This window comes from Carcharodon carcharias, chromosome 1, assembly GCF_017639515.1.
Source record: "Carcharodon carcharias isolate sCarCar2 chromosome 1, sCarCar2.pri, whole genome shotgun sequence".
NCBI classification, from domain to species: domain Eukaryota; kingdom Metazoa; phylum Chordata; class Chondrichthyes; order Lamniformes; family Lamnidae; genus Carcharodon; species Carcharodon carcharias.
This window is the reverse complement of record NC_054467.1, coordinates 250453910-250470955: the sequence shown is the minus strand read 5'-3', so window position 1 is coordinate 250470955 and position 17046 is coordinate 250453910. Positions and strand designations below refer to the sequence as shown.

General features: G+C 43.8%; 1 protein-coding gene across 7 annotated transcripts in view; it reads right to left on the bottom strand.

Annotated features, from left to right (window-relative positions):
- LOC121279046 (transcription factor COE3-like) overlaps nucleotides 1–17046 on the bottom strand; it is a 472564-nt gene that overhangs the window by 238988 nt on the left and 216530 nt on the right. For all 7 annotated transcript variants that reach the window (XM_041189853.1, XM_041189893.1, XM_041189864.1 and 4 more), the window contains exon 7: nucleotides 9785–9866. In XM_041189853.1, coding sequence (XP_041045787.1) covers nucleotides 9785–9866 — 82 coding nt within the window. The remainder of the gene's footprint in view (nucleotides 1–9784; nucleotides 9867–17046) is intronic.

Below are 17046 nucleotides of genomic sequence, written 5' to 3'. Positions count from 1 at the left end.
TCATGGTTCAGATTCTGACTATATTGGAGGGTAATTTAAACTTGCCTTCTGCCATTTTCCACAATGGCCACTGGGATTTTGGTTTTCTGTCTGAATTTTCTTTTTTACTTAGTTTCCAATCTTCATCTTTAGGCAACCAATGCCGCTACCGTGCTATAGTCCGGAAAGGTAATGATGAAGGATAGAACGAGAGCCCATCTTTACACATTCTTATCAGCTTCTATTCACAGAGATATACATTACAAGCATGCACCTCCAAACCCAACAACCACAGTTTCAGTTTGCTCCTATTTACAGGAGCACAAGTGAATCCCCAGTTAAAGTCCATGACCTGCATCCAACTACATACAGTTAATATACAATTAACATCATGGAGTTGGATACAAGCTGAAAGGCATGTAATAGCTCTCACGAATGGAGAAGGCCAGTGAATGCATCTTTAAATGCCATTTCCTAGCAACTACATCAGCTTCAGACACTACTCATTTGATCACATCCCCATCACTCAACTACCAAAAATTTATATCAATCAGGATTCACACCTATCATTCACATATTTCACCTTCCCCTCACACACTTAGCATTTTTCTAGGCTCAGACTCACATTCCACACGTTGCACACACAATGCCCATCTCAGCCAAGCAGACTGCATGACACTCGGGCACACTTTCCTCTCTCTAACAGAAGGTGGTGAAAGACGTGCCCGCATGGTCTGACCCCCATGTTTGTGCTAGCCGTCATGGGAACAGTCATTGCTGAAACCATGGCCACAAACAAGGCCAAAGGCATTGAAATGTAGAAATGTAGGAAAATAGGAGCATGAGCAGGCCATTCGGCCTTTCGAGCCTGCTCTGCCATTCAACATGATCATGGCTGATCCACTATCTCAACGCCATAACCTTCTGCTCTCTCCCCATGCCCCTTAACTCCTTTAGTGTCTATCTATTTTCTCCTTAAATATGTTCAGTGACTTGGCCTCCACAGCCTTTTGTGGTAGAAAATTACACAGGCTCACCACTCTCAGAGTGAAAAAACTTCTCCTCATCTCAGTCCCAAATAGTTTACCCATATCCTGACACTGTGACCCATTGTTCTAGACCCCACCCCCGTCCCCAGCCAGAGGATACATCATCCTGCATCCAATCTGTCCAGTCCTGTCAGAAGCTGACAGTGTCCTCATACCTAATCCTCCTTCTCACATCACACTTCTCCCTCATCCCATAATCTCTTCTGACTTACAAGGCATAGGTGGCGGAGGCATGCACTTCTTATGACAATGATAGATTTCTCCTCTCCCCTCACCACAGCCTTAGCCTTGTCCCTGTTTCCTTTCACTTTCCTAAGAATTGCAGCTGGCCAAGGCAGCGCTGGAGTCAGTGATCCACTTATGCAACTATTCAGTGATCCACTTTTAAGAGCCAGCGATCCATTTTTGTAGACAGCAATTCATTTTTGTAAACTGACAGTGATCCGCTTTTGTAAGTTGTCAGTGATCCTCCTCCTAAATTGTGATCCACTTTTGTAACAAAGTCGTGATCAATTTTAATAAATTGTCAGTGATCCAATTTTGTGAAGAGTCACGTGATCCACCTTTGTATGAACAAACAAACACACAAATTTGGACCAGAAGTAGGCCATTCGACCCCTCAAGTCTGCTCCACCATTTGGCAAGCTATTTTTTAACACAGTATGTTTACACACATTTGTAATGAGATTGTGATCCATCTTTATAAAGAATCAGTGATCCACTTTGGCAAAGGGACAGTGATCCCCTTTAATTAAGAATCAGTGATCCACTTTCGTAAAGAGAAAGTGATCCACTTTGGTAAAGAGTTAAGAAGCTACTTTCATAAATAGTCAACTATATTCCTTTGTAAAGTCAGTGACCCACTTTGTGAAGTCAGTGATCCAGATTTACTTGCAAAGAGACAGCGATCCACCTCTATAAAGAATAAGTGATCTACTTTTATAAATAGCCAGTCATCCGCCTTGTGAAGAGTCAGTGACCCTTATTTGTAAGGAGTCATGGGTTCAAATTAATAAAAAGTCAGTGATTCCCCTTCATAAACAGTGATCCACTTTTGTAAAATCTATTGTTCCATGTTCAGAGAGTCAGTGATCCTCCTCTATAAATAGTAAGTGATTCAAGAGACAGTAATCCACATTTATAAAGAGTCAGTGATCCTCCTGTATAAAGAGTCAGTGATCTGCTTTTGTGAAGACACAATGATCTACTTTATAAGGCCGGAATGATTTACTTTTATAAAGAGTCGGTGATGCATTTTTGTATATAATCAATGTTCTTCTGTTCCTTTTGCTAACTCCAGTCTATTGTCCCAAGATATTTCTGGTTGATCCAATTCTAATAGCTTATTTTCCAAAACTGTAATCATTATGGCTAGGGTCACAATTATAAGAAATTTGGTGAGTAGAATCATCAGCACACCTACCGATTTCCTTGATCGCTGTTCTCTTTGAGTGAGCAGTAACCTTTCTTCTGAATGAACTCCAAATCATCTTCATCTTCCCTCTTTCCGGATGATTCAGATTTCTGCACTTAATTTTCAAAGTTTCATGATTGCTTGAAATCACAGGAATCTGAGAAGCACTGAAAATAGTAGCTCTAAGGAGTGATTGGTGGTAAATATCCTATGAGGTGCATGGTTAGGATATGGAATGCTTTGCCTGATGCGGTGTGTTATGTCCCCAGCTGATGTTACTACTGGATCAGTCAAATCAGGGTGGAACCCAGCTTGACAGATCCTAACTTTTATTTATTTTTTGTTTAGAACGTGAAGGGTGGCTACTGAACAGAGTCACAGGAGTCAGCTGATGAACTTTTAACAAAAGAACAAAACATTTATTAAACTAGAAAAGATGAACAATATTACATTACTCCTTCACCCACAGCTATACCTTCTCAGATACATACAGATCAGTAAGGATAACACAGGTTACAAAATCTATCTTATATTCTAATGTTCACAGTAAGTACACAGTCCATATAAACCAATAGGCAACCTGTGGTCAGACACACCACACTCTAAAACCAAGTGAGAGATGCCACCCCAAATAGATGCTATGGACCTTCCATCAACTCCCCAGATGCTTGTCATGCTGTGAGCCAACCAGTCTCACTGAACTCCATTATTCACACAAGGGTTTCCAATCTCTATTCTCGAAAAACTCACTTCGGAATCTTCCCCCAAATGACACTCTCTCTCGGACGCCTTCCACAAGGGTCCACCTCCATGGTTTTGAACTTTCATTATGATGGTCCTCCCCCTTGGATCACCACATACATTCAAGCTTCGCCATCCATGCACTCTCTCTCAGATACTCAGCCATGCCAATAAAACACCACTGTTTCACATGCCCATAGTAAGGAATCACCAACATTTGGCTGTCTCCTCATATCTTCTGGCTTCTCGCAAGCCCACTTTGCCTTGAGTCTGCATCCTGCAGCTTTCTCTCTTTAAGTCAGAGCCTTTCCCTCTGCTCCTTGCTTTCATTTCCACTGAACAGGATCTTGTTCCAGATTCCTGTCCTTGTCCTTTGACTTAACTTAAAGGTCTTTTGGGACCTTTCTCTTTTTCCTTTAGGACCTGCTCCTGCAGTTCCCTCTCCAAATAGACTGCTGACAAATTGGTATTGCCCTTGCGATCCAGAACTTATTAGACATTCATTGTTGCTTTAACTTCAGAGCAACTCATCTAAGATTCTTAGACTTAATTTCCTCAGCAATCTGCTAGTATGTCCAGCTAGAGAAAGACTTAAATTGCTTCCTTCAACGTGGAGCACAGTCACCAACTAAACTCAAACTGCCTTCTGTTTCTCTGTGTCTTAGGGTCCCCTACTGCTAGGCAACAGCCCAGTTTTTCTACTTTGTTTTAACTTCCCTAAACCACTTCAAGAGTCCTTAAACTTCATTAAAAATTCAAGTATACAAACAAACCCACGGACTTGCAACAACATTCTTTAAAGTGAAACTAGGCCCAGGTTTCACACTTACACAACACCCACAAATACAAAAACAACTTACTTAAACTGTATCTAATTCTGTCTAGGTGGTAGAAGCAGATTCAGTAGTAGCTTTCAAAATGGAACTTGGATAAATACTTGATGGAGAAAAAAATTGCAGTAGCAATCTGATAAAAAGCTAGGAAGTGGGGCTAACTGAAATGCATTTTTAAAGAGTCAATAGGCCAAATGGCCTCCTTCTGTGCCATACTATTCTAAGATTCTGTAAACAGCATCACCAATCATCCCTTATGGTACAATCCGTGGCTTCCTCAAGCAATACTGTCTTGGGATTCCTAAGGGATGAGGCAATGGAACACTTGGAAAATCATAATATGCTTAGGAGGAGATATATATAGATATTTAATTTTATGATTCATACATTTTAGGAGCATGTCTTTTAGTTTGGGAATTGAAATTTTTAAATGTACAATAAATGAAAACTCCCAGTTTGAGAAACTGGTAAACAAACCTCGAGTAATTGCAATTCAAAGGGTGTCTTATGTTTATTTAATAAGATCAGAGTTGGAACAATGGCTGACCACTCTCATGATAGAGACAGAGAGTCTGCAACTGCCTCACTAAGGGGTTTCAATTATTCATATAGTTTCCCAGAAGAAAGGGAAGGTTTGGGAGTTAGAGATAATTTGTTTAAATTTTTGTCTGGAATACCCCAAGCGTGCCATGTTGCTATAGAAATAGGTTATGCAGGGAGGTACCACTTTTAGTTTGGGTTTATCTTTATGATTTCTGACAGAAGATTCAGTTGGTGCTTGGGGGTCATTGGGGGTTTATCAGGAACCAAGGGTGACTTCTGATTTGGACTCACTAAGCAAGAATACAGCGACGCCCAGACTTGAGCTGCGGAGTCCACAATTGTGAGGTGTTGAATGAGAGTTGGAGGGTTCACCTGGCCACACGCTAATGAAAAGATCCCAAGAAATTTCACAGCTCATAGAATAGTGAGAACAATTCAGAGAATCAAAGTGAATTCCTGAGAGCTGTGGCACACTTTGGCTTGGTTCCAGGAGAAGTGAAAGAGCCTTCAACATCCTTAAGCATAGGGGAACTCTTGGGTGGAAATAAAAGCAGAATGAGGAGTGTGCTGTTCAGATTGCTAGGCTAAAAAAACAAACGCTCATGAAACATGGTTCTACGTTAGTAGTACTTGCTTTGTTTAACTCTTGCACAGTAAAAGTTTTTGTTTCAAACCTGAAACCTTGTGCAATTCTTTCAGTTAATAATGGGGCATTTGAATTCCTTTTAAAATGTTACTGGTCTTTACTGAGATCATAATAATATAAAGGCATTTAATAAGGGAAAATATAAGATTATGACTCAATGGGATTGGGGGTTATATATTAACATGGACAGAGTAGGAACAAGAGACATTTTTGGGCTTTCAGTCTGTTACTGATGGGTTTTCTGTAAGGATCAGTGCTTGGGTCTCAGCTATTTACAATGTATATACATTTGACTTAGACGATGGGACATAATATGATTTAAATAAGTTTGCTGATGATACAACGCAAGGTGGGAAAGTAAACTGTAAGAAATCTACAAAGTGGCTGGAAAAAGATATAGGCAGGTTAAGTAAGCTCGCAAGAACATGGAACATGACATAGAATGAGGGGAAAGTGAATTTATTCACTATGGGAGGAAGGGTTGAGAAGTAGAATGTTTTTTTAAAAGTGAGAGGCTAGTGAATATTGGTATGAAGGGCGATTTGGGTGTTCACATACATGATTCGCAGAAAGTTAGAATACAGGGTACAGCAAGCAATTAGGAAGGTACATGGTATGTGAGCAAGGGGGTTCCACTGTCAGAATAAGGATGCCTTGCTACAATTATATAGGACCTTGGTGAGATCTCACCTGGAGCACTGGGTACAGTTTTATTCTCTTTACCTTGAGAAGCATGTATTTTCCTGACAGGAGGTGCAACGAGGATTCGCTAGACTGATTCCTGGGATGAGAGGGTTGTCCAGTGAGGAGAGATTGAGTAGAATATGCCTGTATGCTTTTGAGTTTAGAAGAATGACAGGTGATCCCATTGAAAGGTACAGGATTCTTAGAGAGTTTATCAAGGTAAATGCTGAGAGGCTATTTCCACTGGCTGCAGAGAGCAAAGTGGAGACTGGCGAGTGACCTGATAGAGGTTTTTAAAATTATGAAATGGTTTTGCAGGGGGGAGGTCAAAACTGGAGGCCGCAAAGAGCAGACAGTCACTAATAAATGCAATAGGGAATACAGGGCATAATCATTTACATAGAGAATGGTTAGAATGTGGAACACACGTGGCGTTTAATAGCATAGAAATATTTTAGGGTATTCCAGGTAAACACAGGAGGGAGAAAGAAATAGAAAGATATGCTCATGTGCAGTGTATACAATTGGTCTAAATGGCTTTTTTCTGTATTGTCCATTGGGCCCTATTCTCTGAAATTCTTCCCAGTCCTCTTTAGGGACATAATTGCCCTCTTACCTCTCTTTCCTCCTCCTAGACACTCCCCAGCTTTTTGTTCAAACATGGAGAACACCACCACCTGGAAGTTCTCCTCCAAGCCACATATCATCCTGACTTGGAAATATATCACCGTTCCTTCACTGCCACTGGGTCAAAATCCTGGAACTCAGTCCCTAACAGCATTGTGGGTGTACCTACACTCCATGGACTGCAGCGGTTCAAGAAGACATCTCACCACCACCTTCTCAAGGGCAATTAGGGCTGGGCAATAAATGTTGGCCTAACCAGTGATGCTCATGCCCCATGAATGAATTTTTTAAAAACATTTTGATCATCTGCTCTAACAGCTACTTATATGGCTCATTGTCAAATTTTGGTTTATAACGCTTCTGTGAAACGCCTTGGAACATTGTAGTACATTAAATATGTTATATAAATACAAGTTGTTGTTGTAATTATTGTGTTTTTATGAGATCTCCCACCTGAGTAACAAGTTTAGTAAGCTCTTTGTTGGGGTCAATATTTAAAATTGTAAGTACCTAATTTCTGAGATATCTGATGTCATCAAAGGATTCTTGATATTTCTCAGGATGAAAGACATTCATATCACTGTTCTCCATTATTAACACCAGCCCATATCCAAGGAGTTATATGGACCCCAATCAGTTTCCTCGTTTTTTTTTTAGATACACCTTCCTGAAAAGCATTTTCAATAACCTTGTTTTCCTTTCTGACCACTCCTGCAATCTGTGTGAGATACTGAGTGAAAACTATCTGGTGAACAGCCATTGCTGTCATTACCTCCCCCATAGATCCTCCAGTAAAGCCATTCTTAGCATGGAATATGGTCACGACGCCATGTCTGAGAGTCACCTCTTTTATCACTTTTTCCTCTACTTTTGTATGTACAGTTTTTGATTGTAATAAAAAAACTGCACCCAGCCACTAAAGTGTTGAGTAGAACCAAAATGCCTGTCTTTCCCATCTTACACCGACAGATTGGCTGGGATTTTTCCGGTCCCGTTGTGGCGGGACCCTGCCAAAAGTCCATTGACCCGTTGACATGGCCGGACATTCCCGCCCATTGTTTCTGCTGTTTGGGGAGTCTAAAACTCAGGGACACAGTTTCAGGATAAGGGGCTAAAGTGAGGGGAAATTACCTCACTCAAAGGGTTGTGAATCTTTGGAATTCTCTACCCCAGAGGGTTGTGGATGCTCCATCGGTGAATGCGTTTAAGACTGGGATAGATTGATTCTTGGTCTCTCAGGGAATCAAGGGATATGGGGAGCGGACGGGAAAGTGGAGTCGAAGCCCAAGATCAGCCACGATCGCATTGAATGGTGGAGCAGGCTCGACAGGCCATATGGTCTACTCCTGCTCCTACTTCTTGTGTTCCTGTGCTCTTGTATTGGGGGTTGTTGTCCAATAAAATCCATGCAAGCTTAATGCCCTCATAGAGGGTACATCACAAGCTCATGGAGCCGAGTAACATTTTTAGGTTGACCTGGGGATATTTCAAAATGGGGTCAACACGCTTCTTCACCTAGATCATTTTTTCAGGTCACCAGAATGCTTTAAGACAACCCCGAGGATCGCAAACACTATTGAAAGCTTCCGAATCCTTCACAGGCTTCCTCAATTATAGCTCCCCACCAGGATACAAGGACCTTTGGCTTTTTTTTTTTATCATAGAGCCAATCTAGTGAAGCATATCTTTGCACAGGAGGAGTTACTTCCTGGCCCGTGGGTTGGGATGTTTAACCCTTTGTTTCCAATCGGAATGAACCTGTGATGACTGCTGGCTAGCCTTGGATGCTGAAAAAAATCTGGACAGTCAGCGACATGGGGGCCATGTTTAAGCCACTACCTCTGGCCCTGTCACCGCCTTTGCTAAATGCTGCTCCTGTCAAACAGCTCTCTGATAATACGGTCGGCCAAACCATCAACAGATTCTCCGGGGAATGCGACCCCTTACCTTCCCCTCCTCAGCATTACAGGAGCTGCCCGCAACAACACAGCAAAGCAAACTTGGCAGTTTCTGTTTTCAGCATCTGCTAATCCTCACCAGCTATTTCTCCCAAGGCTCTTTCAATCCACTTGTACAATGTTAACTTATTTACACATCGAAATAAGTAGACCATGGTAATAGCAGCTGATCCTCCAGCTGCCTTTTTTCCAATGATTTGCCATATTTTAGGGCTTTGCCCCTGTGATTGGTGAAACCTTAATTTGGGTAATGAATGACTCCATTACAAACCTTGTCATAATAGTTGGAATATCTTCTCACTAAATTAGTTTTGTGTGGTCCTAGTCTAGTCTAGCCCCAATGTAAAGGCCCATGTAAAATGGTCAGTCCTTCATCCAGTCCAAGTATTAATCCCCTGTGCCCGTCTTATAACAAAGTGTAAATAAACCTTTAGTACAAAATAAATAAGTTCCCCACTTCAGTACAATATAAGTAGACCTCTCCAGTACAATACAAGAGTAAATTCTGAAACCAATTGCCTTGGGGAAGAACCACATTGAAAATGAGCACTGGTGGGAAGATCATAGGCCCCTGTCTCATCTACGCACCATATCTGTTAGTTCTAGATAGTGTGGCTGGATCGATGAATGTGCCATAACCCGTGGAAGGAGGCCAAGGTGGGGACATCACAGAAGAACCTGCTGCGTTCTTGACATTTGACCTGCCATGTCTGTCCTGAGTAATTGTGAGCTTTAATGTCACCTCCTTCATCCTCTGAGGGAGTATCTACAAATTGAAGTGTGTGACAATGCTCAAATGGTAGCATTCTTGCCTCTAAGTCAGAAAATCATGGGTTCAAGTCCAACTCCAGAGCCATGGGCTCAAAATCCAGGCTAACGCCACAGTGCAGTGCTCAGGGGATTCCAACTGCTGAAGGTGCCATCTTTTGGATGAACCATCACCCTGTCTACCCTCTACAATGAATGTAAAAGATCCTAAGGCACTATTTCGAAGACGAACAGAAGGGTTCTCCCTTGTGTCGGACCACCATTTATCCCTCAATCAACATCACGAAAGAAACAGATTATCTGGTCATTATAAACCATCCTGTTGGTGGATAAGCTTACTATGTGCAAACTGATTGCTGTGTTTTCCAATTTACAACAGTGACTGCACTTCAACAAAATACTCCATTGAGTATAAAGTGCTTTGGGTCATCCTGAGGTCATAAAAGGCACTGTTTTATTGTCTCTTCAATGTCTTTCCATTCCGCTCTTAATCCTCAATAAACACCACTGAACTAAAAAATGAATTAACAATCGAATTCTACCTGGAATCGTCGCATGTCCCTCGGATTCCCAGCATTTTTCAAACAGTTCTGATTGCACTTGAGGAAGAATTTTAAGAAGAATCTGCAGGGAGAAAATGAAATCTTGGTCAGAACACGTCATTGAATCTCTGTTCAAGTTTAGCTTTTACACATGCCTGAATGAAGTACAACTGAATAGAGTTTCTTTGGGCCAAAACCCCTTGCCATTTGCACAATTTCATGCCATTCAAATGGATTATATCCTTTACCATTCACCCCCATTATAAAGCACCAATTGGACTGAATGATCTGTTTCTGTGCAGTATACTTGATGGGCTGAATTTAATGGCCATAAGCAGTGGCGCTGTCCATAAGCCAGAAAGCCATTGGAATTCTGCTACAGCCATTTTTGGAAGCCCCGTTGGAATTAAAATGGCAACCAGGCGATAAACCGTCTGCTGTTGAGGCTTCTGGCCCTTGGAGGGTGGAGGTCCCACCAATCAGAGGGCCGGCAGCTTTTCAATCCCAGTAGCACTATTGGGAGTGGTGGTCACCGTAGGTACTACAGCAGGCCAGGACAAGCAGGCATGGAGAGGGCCCGGAGTAAAGGAGTGAGTGGAGGTGTGTCACTCAAGAGGGCACAGGAGTCCTGTCGCCAGGGTTAGCCCTTTTATTTATTCACTAATGGGATGTGGGCTTCGCTGGCTAGGCCAGCATTCATTGGCCATCCCGAGTTGCCCTTGAGAAGGTGGTGGTGAGCTGCCTTCTTGAACCGCTGCAGTCCATGTGGTGTAGGTACACCCACAGTGCTGTTAGGAAGGGAATTCCAGGATTTTGGCTCAGTGACAGTGAAGGAATGGCGATATATTTCCAAGTCAGGATGATGAGTGACTTGGAGGGGAACTTCCAGGTGGTGGTGCTGCCCTTGTCCTTCTGGATTGTAGTGGCCGTGGGTTTGGAAGGTGCTGTCGAAGGAGCCTTGGTGAGTTTCCACTGTGGGCCCTCTTTGGGCCACAGGATGTCCAGTCAAGAGGGCACACCCCCACGAGCCCACAGGGTGGCTGCCACCTTTTACCAAGCAGTCTCTCCATGTGGTGTATCAACCTCCCTGCTGCTAGTGCAATACAAACAGCAGTGGGATGAGGCTCTTAATTGGCCATTTGTTGGTCATTTATAGGACGCAATTGGCTTCCTGGCAGGAAGGCCATCCTCAGCCATTCCCACGCCTGACTGAATTGGGGGGAGTTGGGAAGGCAATGGAAAATCCATTCCCGATTCTACGCTCCCCTCACCAACTCCACCATCCCCCGCCTCCCACTGCTGGCGACTCCCAGTCCACTCCCAATGGGGGAATTAAATTGAGAGATGTGAATCAGAAAAGATTCACGAGAATGGTTCCATGGATGAAGAACTTAAGTTACATAGAAAGACTGTAGAAGTTGGGAGTGTTCTCCTAGGGGAAGGGAAGGTTGAGAGGGGATTTGATAGAGGTGCCCAAAATCATGACGGGTCTGGACAGAGTAGATAGGGAGACACTTTCACATTGGTGGAAGGATCGAGAACCAGAGGGCACAGATTTGACGTAACTGGCAAAAGAAACAATGGAAACATGAGGAAGAACTTTTTCACACAGCGAGTGGTTAGGATCTAGAATGCATTGCCAGAGAGTGTGGTTAAGGCAGTTCAACTGAGGCATTTAAGAGTAAATTGGATCATTATCTGAAAAGGGAAAATGTTCAGGGCTACAGGGTGAATGCAGGGTATTGACACAGGTTGAATTGCTCCTTCACAGGGCCAACACAGACACAATAGGCTGAATGGCCTCTTTCTGTAACCATTCTATGATTCTATGAACCAAGTTCATTTTCACTTGCTCCTATTGCTTATAATGAACCAAGTCTTTCTCCCTCACTCTCATTGTATCATATTAACACAAATCCTCTCCTCTTCACTCTCAGTGTATTGCCTTCCAATGGACCAAGCCCCTTCACTCCCATTCTTTGGAATTCCCAGATTAGATGCATTCCCGGCCATTAGATAGATTTTCAAAGGACCAAACCATTCACTCTCAATGTATAGAATCCCAACTGACCTAACCCATTCACTCCCATTGTAGAGATTCCCAACATACCACAGTCATTCACTCCCACTGTATAGAATTTCAACTGGACGCTTTCCAATTCACTCACATTGAATCCATTTGCAACAGGCCAAACCCCTTTCCAAAGTACTCTGCGGGATAATTAACCAACAAATGAGGATCTGGAGAGGCTGAAGTCTTTCCATTACCTATCAAGAAACACTGAACAGGGCAACCATGCACGTGGGATACAAAACACTGCAGGCGTTGGAAATCAGAAAATGCTGGAAATTCTCAACAGGTCAGGCAGCCTATGTGGAGAGAAAATTCCGAATAATCCCCCAACATAACAGGTCGTTAACCAGAAACATTAACTCTGTTTCTCTGTAGCCTGTTGAGCCTTGTCAGCCTTTTCTATCTTGGGATAATGCATATAGAATACCATGGGTGAAATCAGCAGGAGTGAAGCTTCATTGAGGGAGAGCCAAGGGTCATTTGAGGAGGGTAATTAAAATGTGGAAGTGGTGTTTATATGACACTACCCTGTATCTTTTTAGTTCGGAAACACAGATTGTAGGAAGATTTGGATTTACTGCAAGTCCATCATCTCATGTAAACGGAAGGATGCCGATGGAACTAACTGGACTCCTCTACAAAGAGTCAGCATGGAATCAATGAGCTGAATGTCCTCCTTCTGCACCATAATGACTATGACTCTATGAGGCTATACCATTCCTGTAGATACAATGTAATATGCAGTGTTAAGAGGTATAACCTGCGTATACATTACACACTGTGTTCCTGAGTATAACAGCCTTTTACTGGCATCCGTCCATCTCAGGGTATATGCCACTTCTGGATTGAACATTGTCTGTTATGGCTGTAGAGGCCAATTTGTGAGTGGCAGCCCCTTCTGCAGCTGGCACAGATGAATAGTGTTGGCCTGAGCTCGACTGATGTGTTTTCCTTCTGGGGGGCTACCTTTTCCACCATCTGGTCATGTTTATTTCATTAAGGCATATCAGGTCCAGAAAGTGGGCCTTTATGTTAAGTCAATGATATGAAAAGAGTTTCAGCAACACATCCTTTTAAAGGGGCTGTACAGGACAGGGTATATAAGTCACCTGGATCCTGGAATACAGAGTGAAATTTCAAAACTTGCCAATGCTTCCAAACTTGGGAGGTGTGGCAAACAGTGAGGGTAATTGTAATTGACTGCAACAGGACATAAGATAGGTTAGCAGAATGGGCAGGCAAGTGGCAGATGGAATTTAATACAGAGAAGCGCGAGGTGTTATATTTTGGCAGAAGAGGTAGAGAGACACAATAAAGACTACGGCACAGTTCTAACAAATGTGTAAGGACAGAGGGACCAGAGGGTTCAAGTGCATAGATCTTTGAAGGAGGCAGGGCATATTGAGACAACAAGCAGCAAAGCATATGGAATAATAAGTCTTCAGGGATAGAGCAGAGAATGGAACTAACTGGCCTCCTCTACAAAGAGTCGGCATGGAATCAATGGGCTGAATGGCTTCCTTCTGCCATAATGACTATGACTCTATGAGGCTATACCATTCCAGCAGATACGATATAATAGGCAGTGTCAAGGAGTATAGCCTGTGTATATTATATTACACTGTGTTTCCAAGTATAACAGCCTTTTACTGGCATCCATCTGTCTCAGGAGATGATGGGCTGATCCCGGGGTGTATGTCACTTCTGCACTGAATATCGTCTGTTGTGGCTGTAGAGGCCGATTCATGAGTGGCAGCCTCTTCTGCAGCTGGCACAGATGAATAGTGTTGGCCTGAGCTCGACTGATGTGTTTTCCTTTACCACCATCTGGTCATTTCTTTTGTCCTCTGCTCTTTCCACCCCGTTCCTGACTGCTTGTCTCCATGCACTCCAGTCAGCAGCGAGGACTTCCCATGCATCGGTGAAAGGGGATAATGGGGAGAAGAGGGCCATGGGGGTCAGCAGCAAGGGCAGGTGGGTAGCTGTCAACGGACACCTCCCTGCCCCATGTCCGTGCCCTCGATCATGCACTATCACTGCCACCCCCTCCAGCTGACATGCAGCCCGTGCAGTTTTACCAGTCATACAGGCCACATGCCGGAAATGGGAAGATTGCAGCTCAGGCGGGAGGAGGCCCTTAAGTGGTCATTAATTAGCCACATAAGTATCCCAAATGCAGGTGGGGTGGGAAGGTCGATAATGGGCCTTCCCTCCCAGAACTTACTTCCAGTTGAGGTAGAAAGGCCTTGGGTATCGGTCCCGTCCCCAACACAGTAAATTTTCAGGCCCACCTGCCTCCTTCCTCATCTCCTATGGGGTCAGAAGATTTCGGCCCTTAAATCCAACTTCTGAACTCCCAAGTTCTATCTGATCTCCCCCTTAGTCATTGTAGTTTAAGTCTGCATTATCCACTGGCGATAGTGTCACAAGTCTTGTCACGGCTGAAACAGGCTCATGTATCAACCAGATTGAGTGATGCTCAGGTCCTGATTGGCAGTGCTGGCCATTGCACCTGCCAGTAAAATAAACTGGCATTTCCAGCTGTTAGCTAGAGTACTAAGGCACACAGCTGGATGTATTTAAAAACGAATGGGTTGGGATTGTGTCTAGCGAAAATATCACCTCAAAGTGCATCAGATTATAAACAGGCTGAGATTGGCTCTCGACACCACTTGGGTCCTTCAGTGGCCTCAATTCCTCCCACCTCCACATTGTTTTTACTTCATGTTTTTCCCCCCGCCACACCCTCCCTCCCTACTCCCCAGGCTTGCTTCTTGGCTGTGGAGATTCCATACATGAACCTCTTGGAGAAGTTAGTCAACATCTCCCATCGCTCGTGATCCTCCCTCGGTCTCTTATCGATCATTAGCTGGTCTGACCCTGCCTTGAGCTTAGCTCATGCCTTTTATTGCTCTCAGGTTTCAGTAATGAAGATCATCCCTGAAAAGGAATATATTCCCCCGGTATCAGGAGAATGTAAAGGAATATGGGTTAGTACCAACTGGATTTAACCCCTTGCGTACTGCGCACCTCTTTTGCATTCAGCCATGTGTTCACATGCCTACTGGGGGTTGACAGCCCTCCAGGGCAGGCCTAGAATATTTGCGATTTAAAGATTAATCTCCGGGACACTGCTACATGCCCCCCTCTGCAATTCTTCCAGGGTCTGTCAGAGCCCTGGAAGCTTTCACTGCACAGGGTTGTCAACAAAAGTGCCCTTGAATCAGACATAGAAGTGGCTGACTAATGCCCTTTAAGGAAGGAAGCTTGCCATCCATCACCAGCCTGGTCTATACATGACTCCAGGCTCCCAGGATGTGGCCTCTTAACTGTGAATTGTTAGCGAGTTACTCAGTTGACTTTCCCCAGATATTATTGGCCCAGCATCACCCTCTCGCTGCAACAGGGGATGCCCGCCTTGTCAGTGATGCCCATACCCTGAGTCAGAGAATGTTACATCACAAAAGGAGGCCATTCTGTCCATCATGCCTGTCCCACCTCGTCACCCAACTAGTCATTCCCCCACCCACCATCCCCCGCATCCCCCCCCCCCACCCCTACACAAGTAGCTGTACAATTCTTTTCTCTTCAGGTAATTATCAAATTTCCTTTTGAAAAACATCATTGAATCTGTCTCCAGCGAATTCTCACGGCAGCGCATTCCAGATCCTCACCACACACACTGCATGATAAATTTCGCTCTCGTGTCTCCCTTTGACAATCAACAGTGTCCCCGATTTTCAACCCTTCCACCGAGAGGAACAGTTTCGCCCTCTCTACTCTGTCCAGACTCCTCATGGTGAGAATAGATACGAGAAAAACCAACATCTCACTAAGTACACAACTGGATAGTAAAAGAAGCAGGGGAAGTAGTTCTGGGCACCCAGTCGAGTCAATTCATGAGAATTGTTCCAGGGATGAGGAACTTCAGTTACGTAGATATACTGCGGAAACTGCAACTGTTCTCCTTGGAGAAGAGCAGGTTGTGAGGAGGTTTGATGCAGGTGTTCAAGATCACAAGGTGTCTAGACAGAGTAGATAGGGAGAAACTGCTTCCATTGGTGGAAGGATTGAGAACCAGAGGGCACAGTTTTAAGGTGATTGGCAAAAGAAACAGCAATGACATGAGGGAAAACTTTTATATGCAGAGAGTGGTTAAGATCTGGAATGCACTGCTTGACAGTGTGGTGGGGGAAGGTTCAGTCGAGACTTTCAAAAGACTGTTATCTGCAAAGGAAGAACATGCAGGGTTACAGGGAGAAGCCAGAGGAATGGCACTAAGCAAACTGCTCATTCGGAGAGCTGGTGCAGACATAATGGGCTGAACGACCTCCTGTGCTGTAGCAATCCTGTGATTCTTTGATTCAGTCCTGCACCATATTTGGAAACCAGAGGAGAGGCAACATAAAGCAATGCGCCCCTTTTACTGCTGAGTGTTTTTATTCTAATGGACAGCACATTGTGGAGGATAACCTTTCATCAGAACTGATGGCAGCAGCTGGTGACATCGACCTGAAGTATTAACTTCCTCCACAGATGCTGCCTGATTTGCTGAGCATTTCCAGCACTTTCTGATTTTATTTCCGATTTCCAACATCTGCAGTATTTTGCTTCTGTACTAAGTTTCTATAAAAAAACTGAGTACCGCCCAGTGGATCATTAGAAAAGATGCTGGACCAAGCACTAGAGCTTTAGTGGACCTCAAACGTAGGCTGCTTATAGGTTAATTGGGTAACTACCCATGCAATAACCATGGTTATTCCAAAAAAAGTAATTTTTAAAAATCATTCGTGATGTCACTGGCTAGGCCAGCGTTTATGGCTCATCTCTAATGGTTTGCAGGAAGGTGGTGGTGAGCCATCTTCTTGAACCGCTGCAATCGATGTGCGTATGTACATCCATAGTGTGGTTACCTAACTAGGAAGTTCCAGGAGTTTGATCCAATGACAGTGAAGGAACGGTGATATAGTTCCAAGTCAGGATGGTGAGTGACTTGGAAGGGAACTTCCAGGTGGTGATATTCCCATGTCCTTGGTGATGGAATTTGCACGTTTGTAAGGTGATGTTGCAGAAGCCTTGCTGAGCTGCTGCAGTGTAGCTGGTACACCCTGCTGCCCGTGGTGGAGGGAGTGAATGCTTCAGATGGACGATTGGGAATACACTGAAACGTAACTCCCTCTGTCTCTCT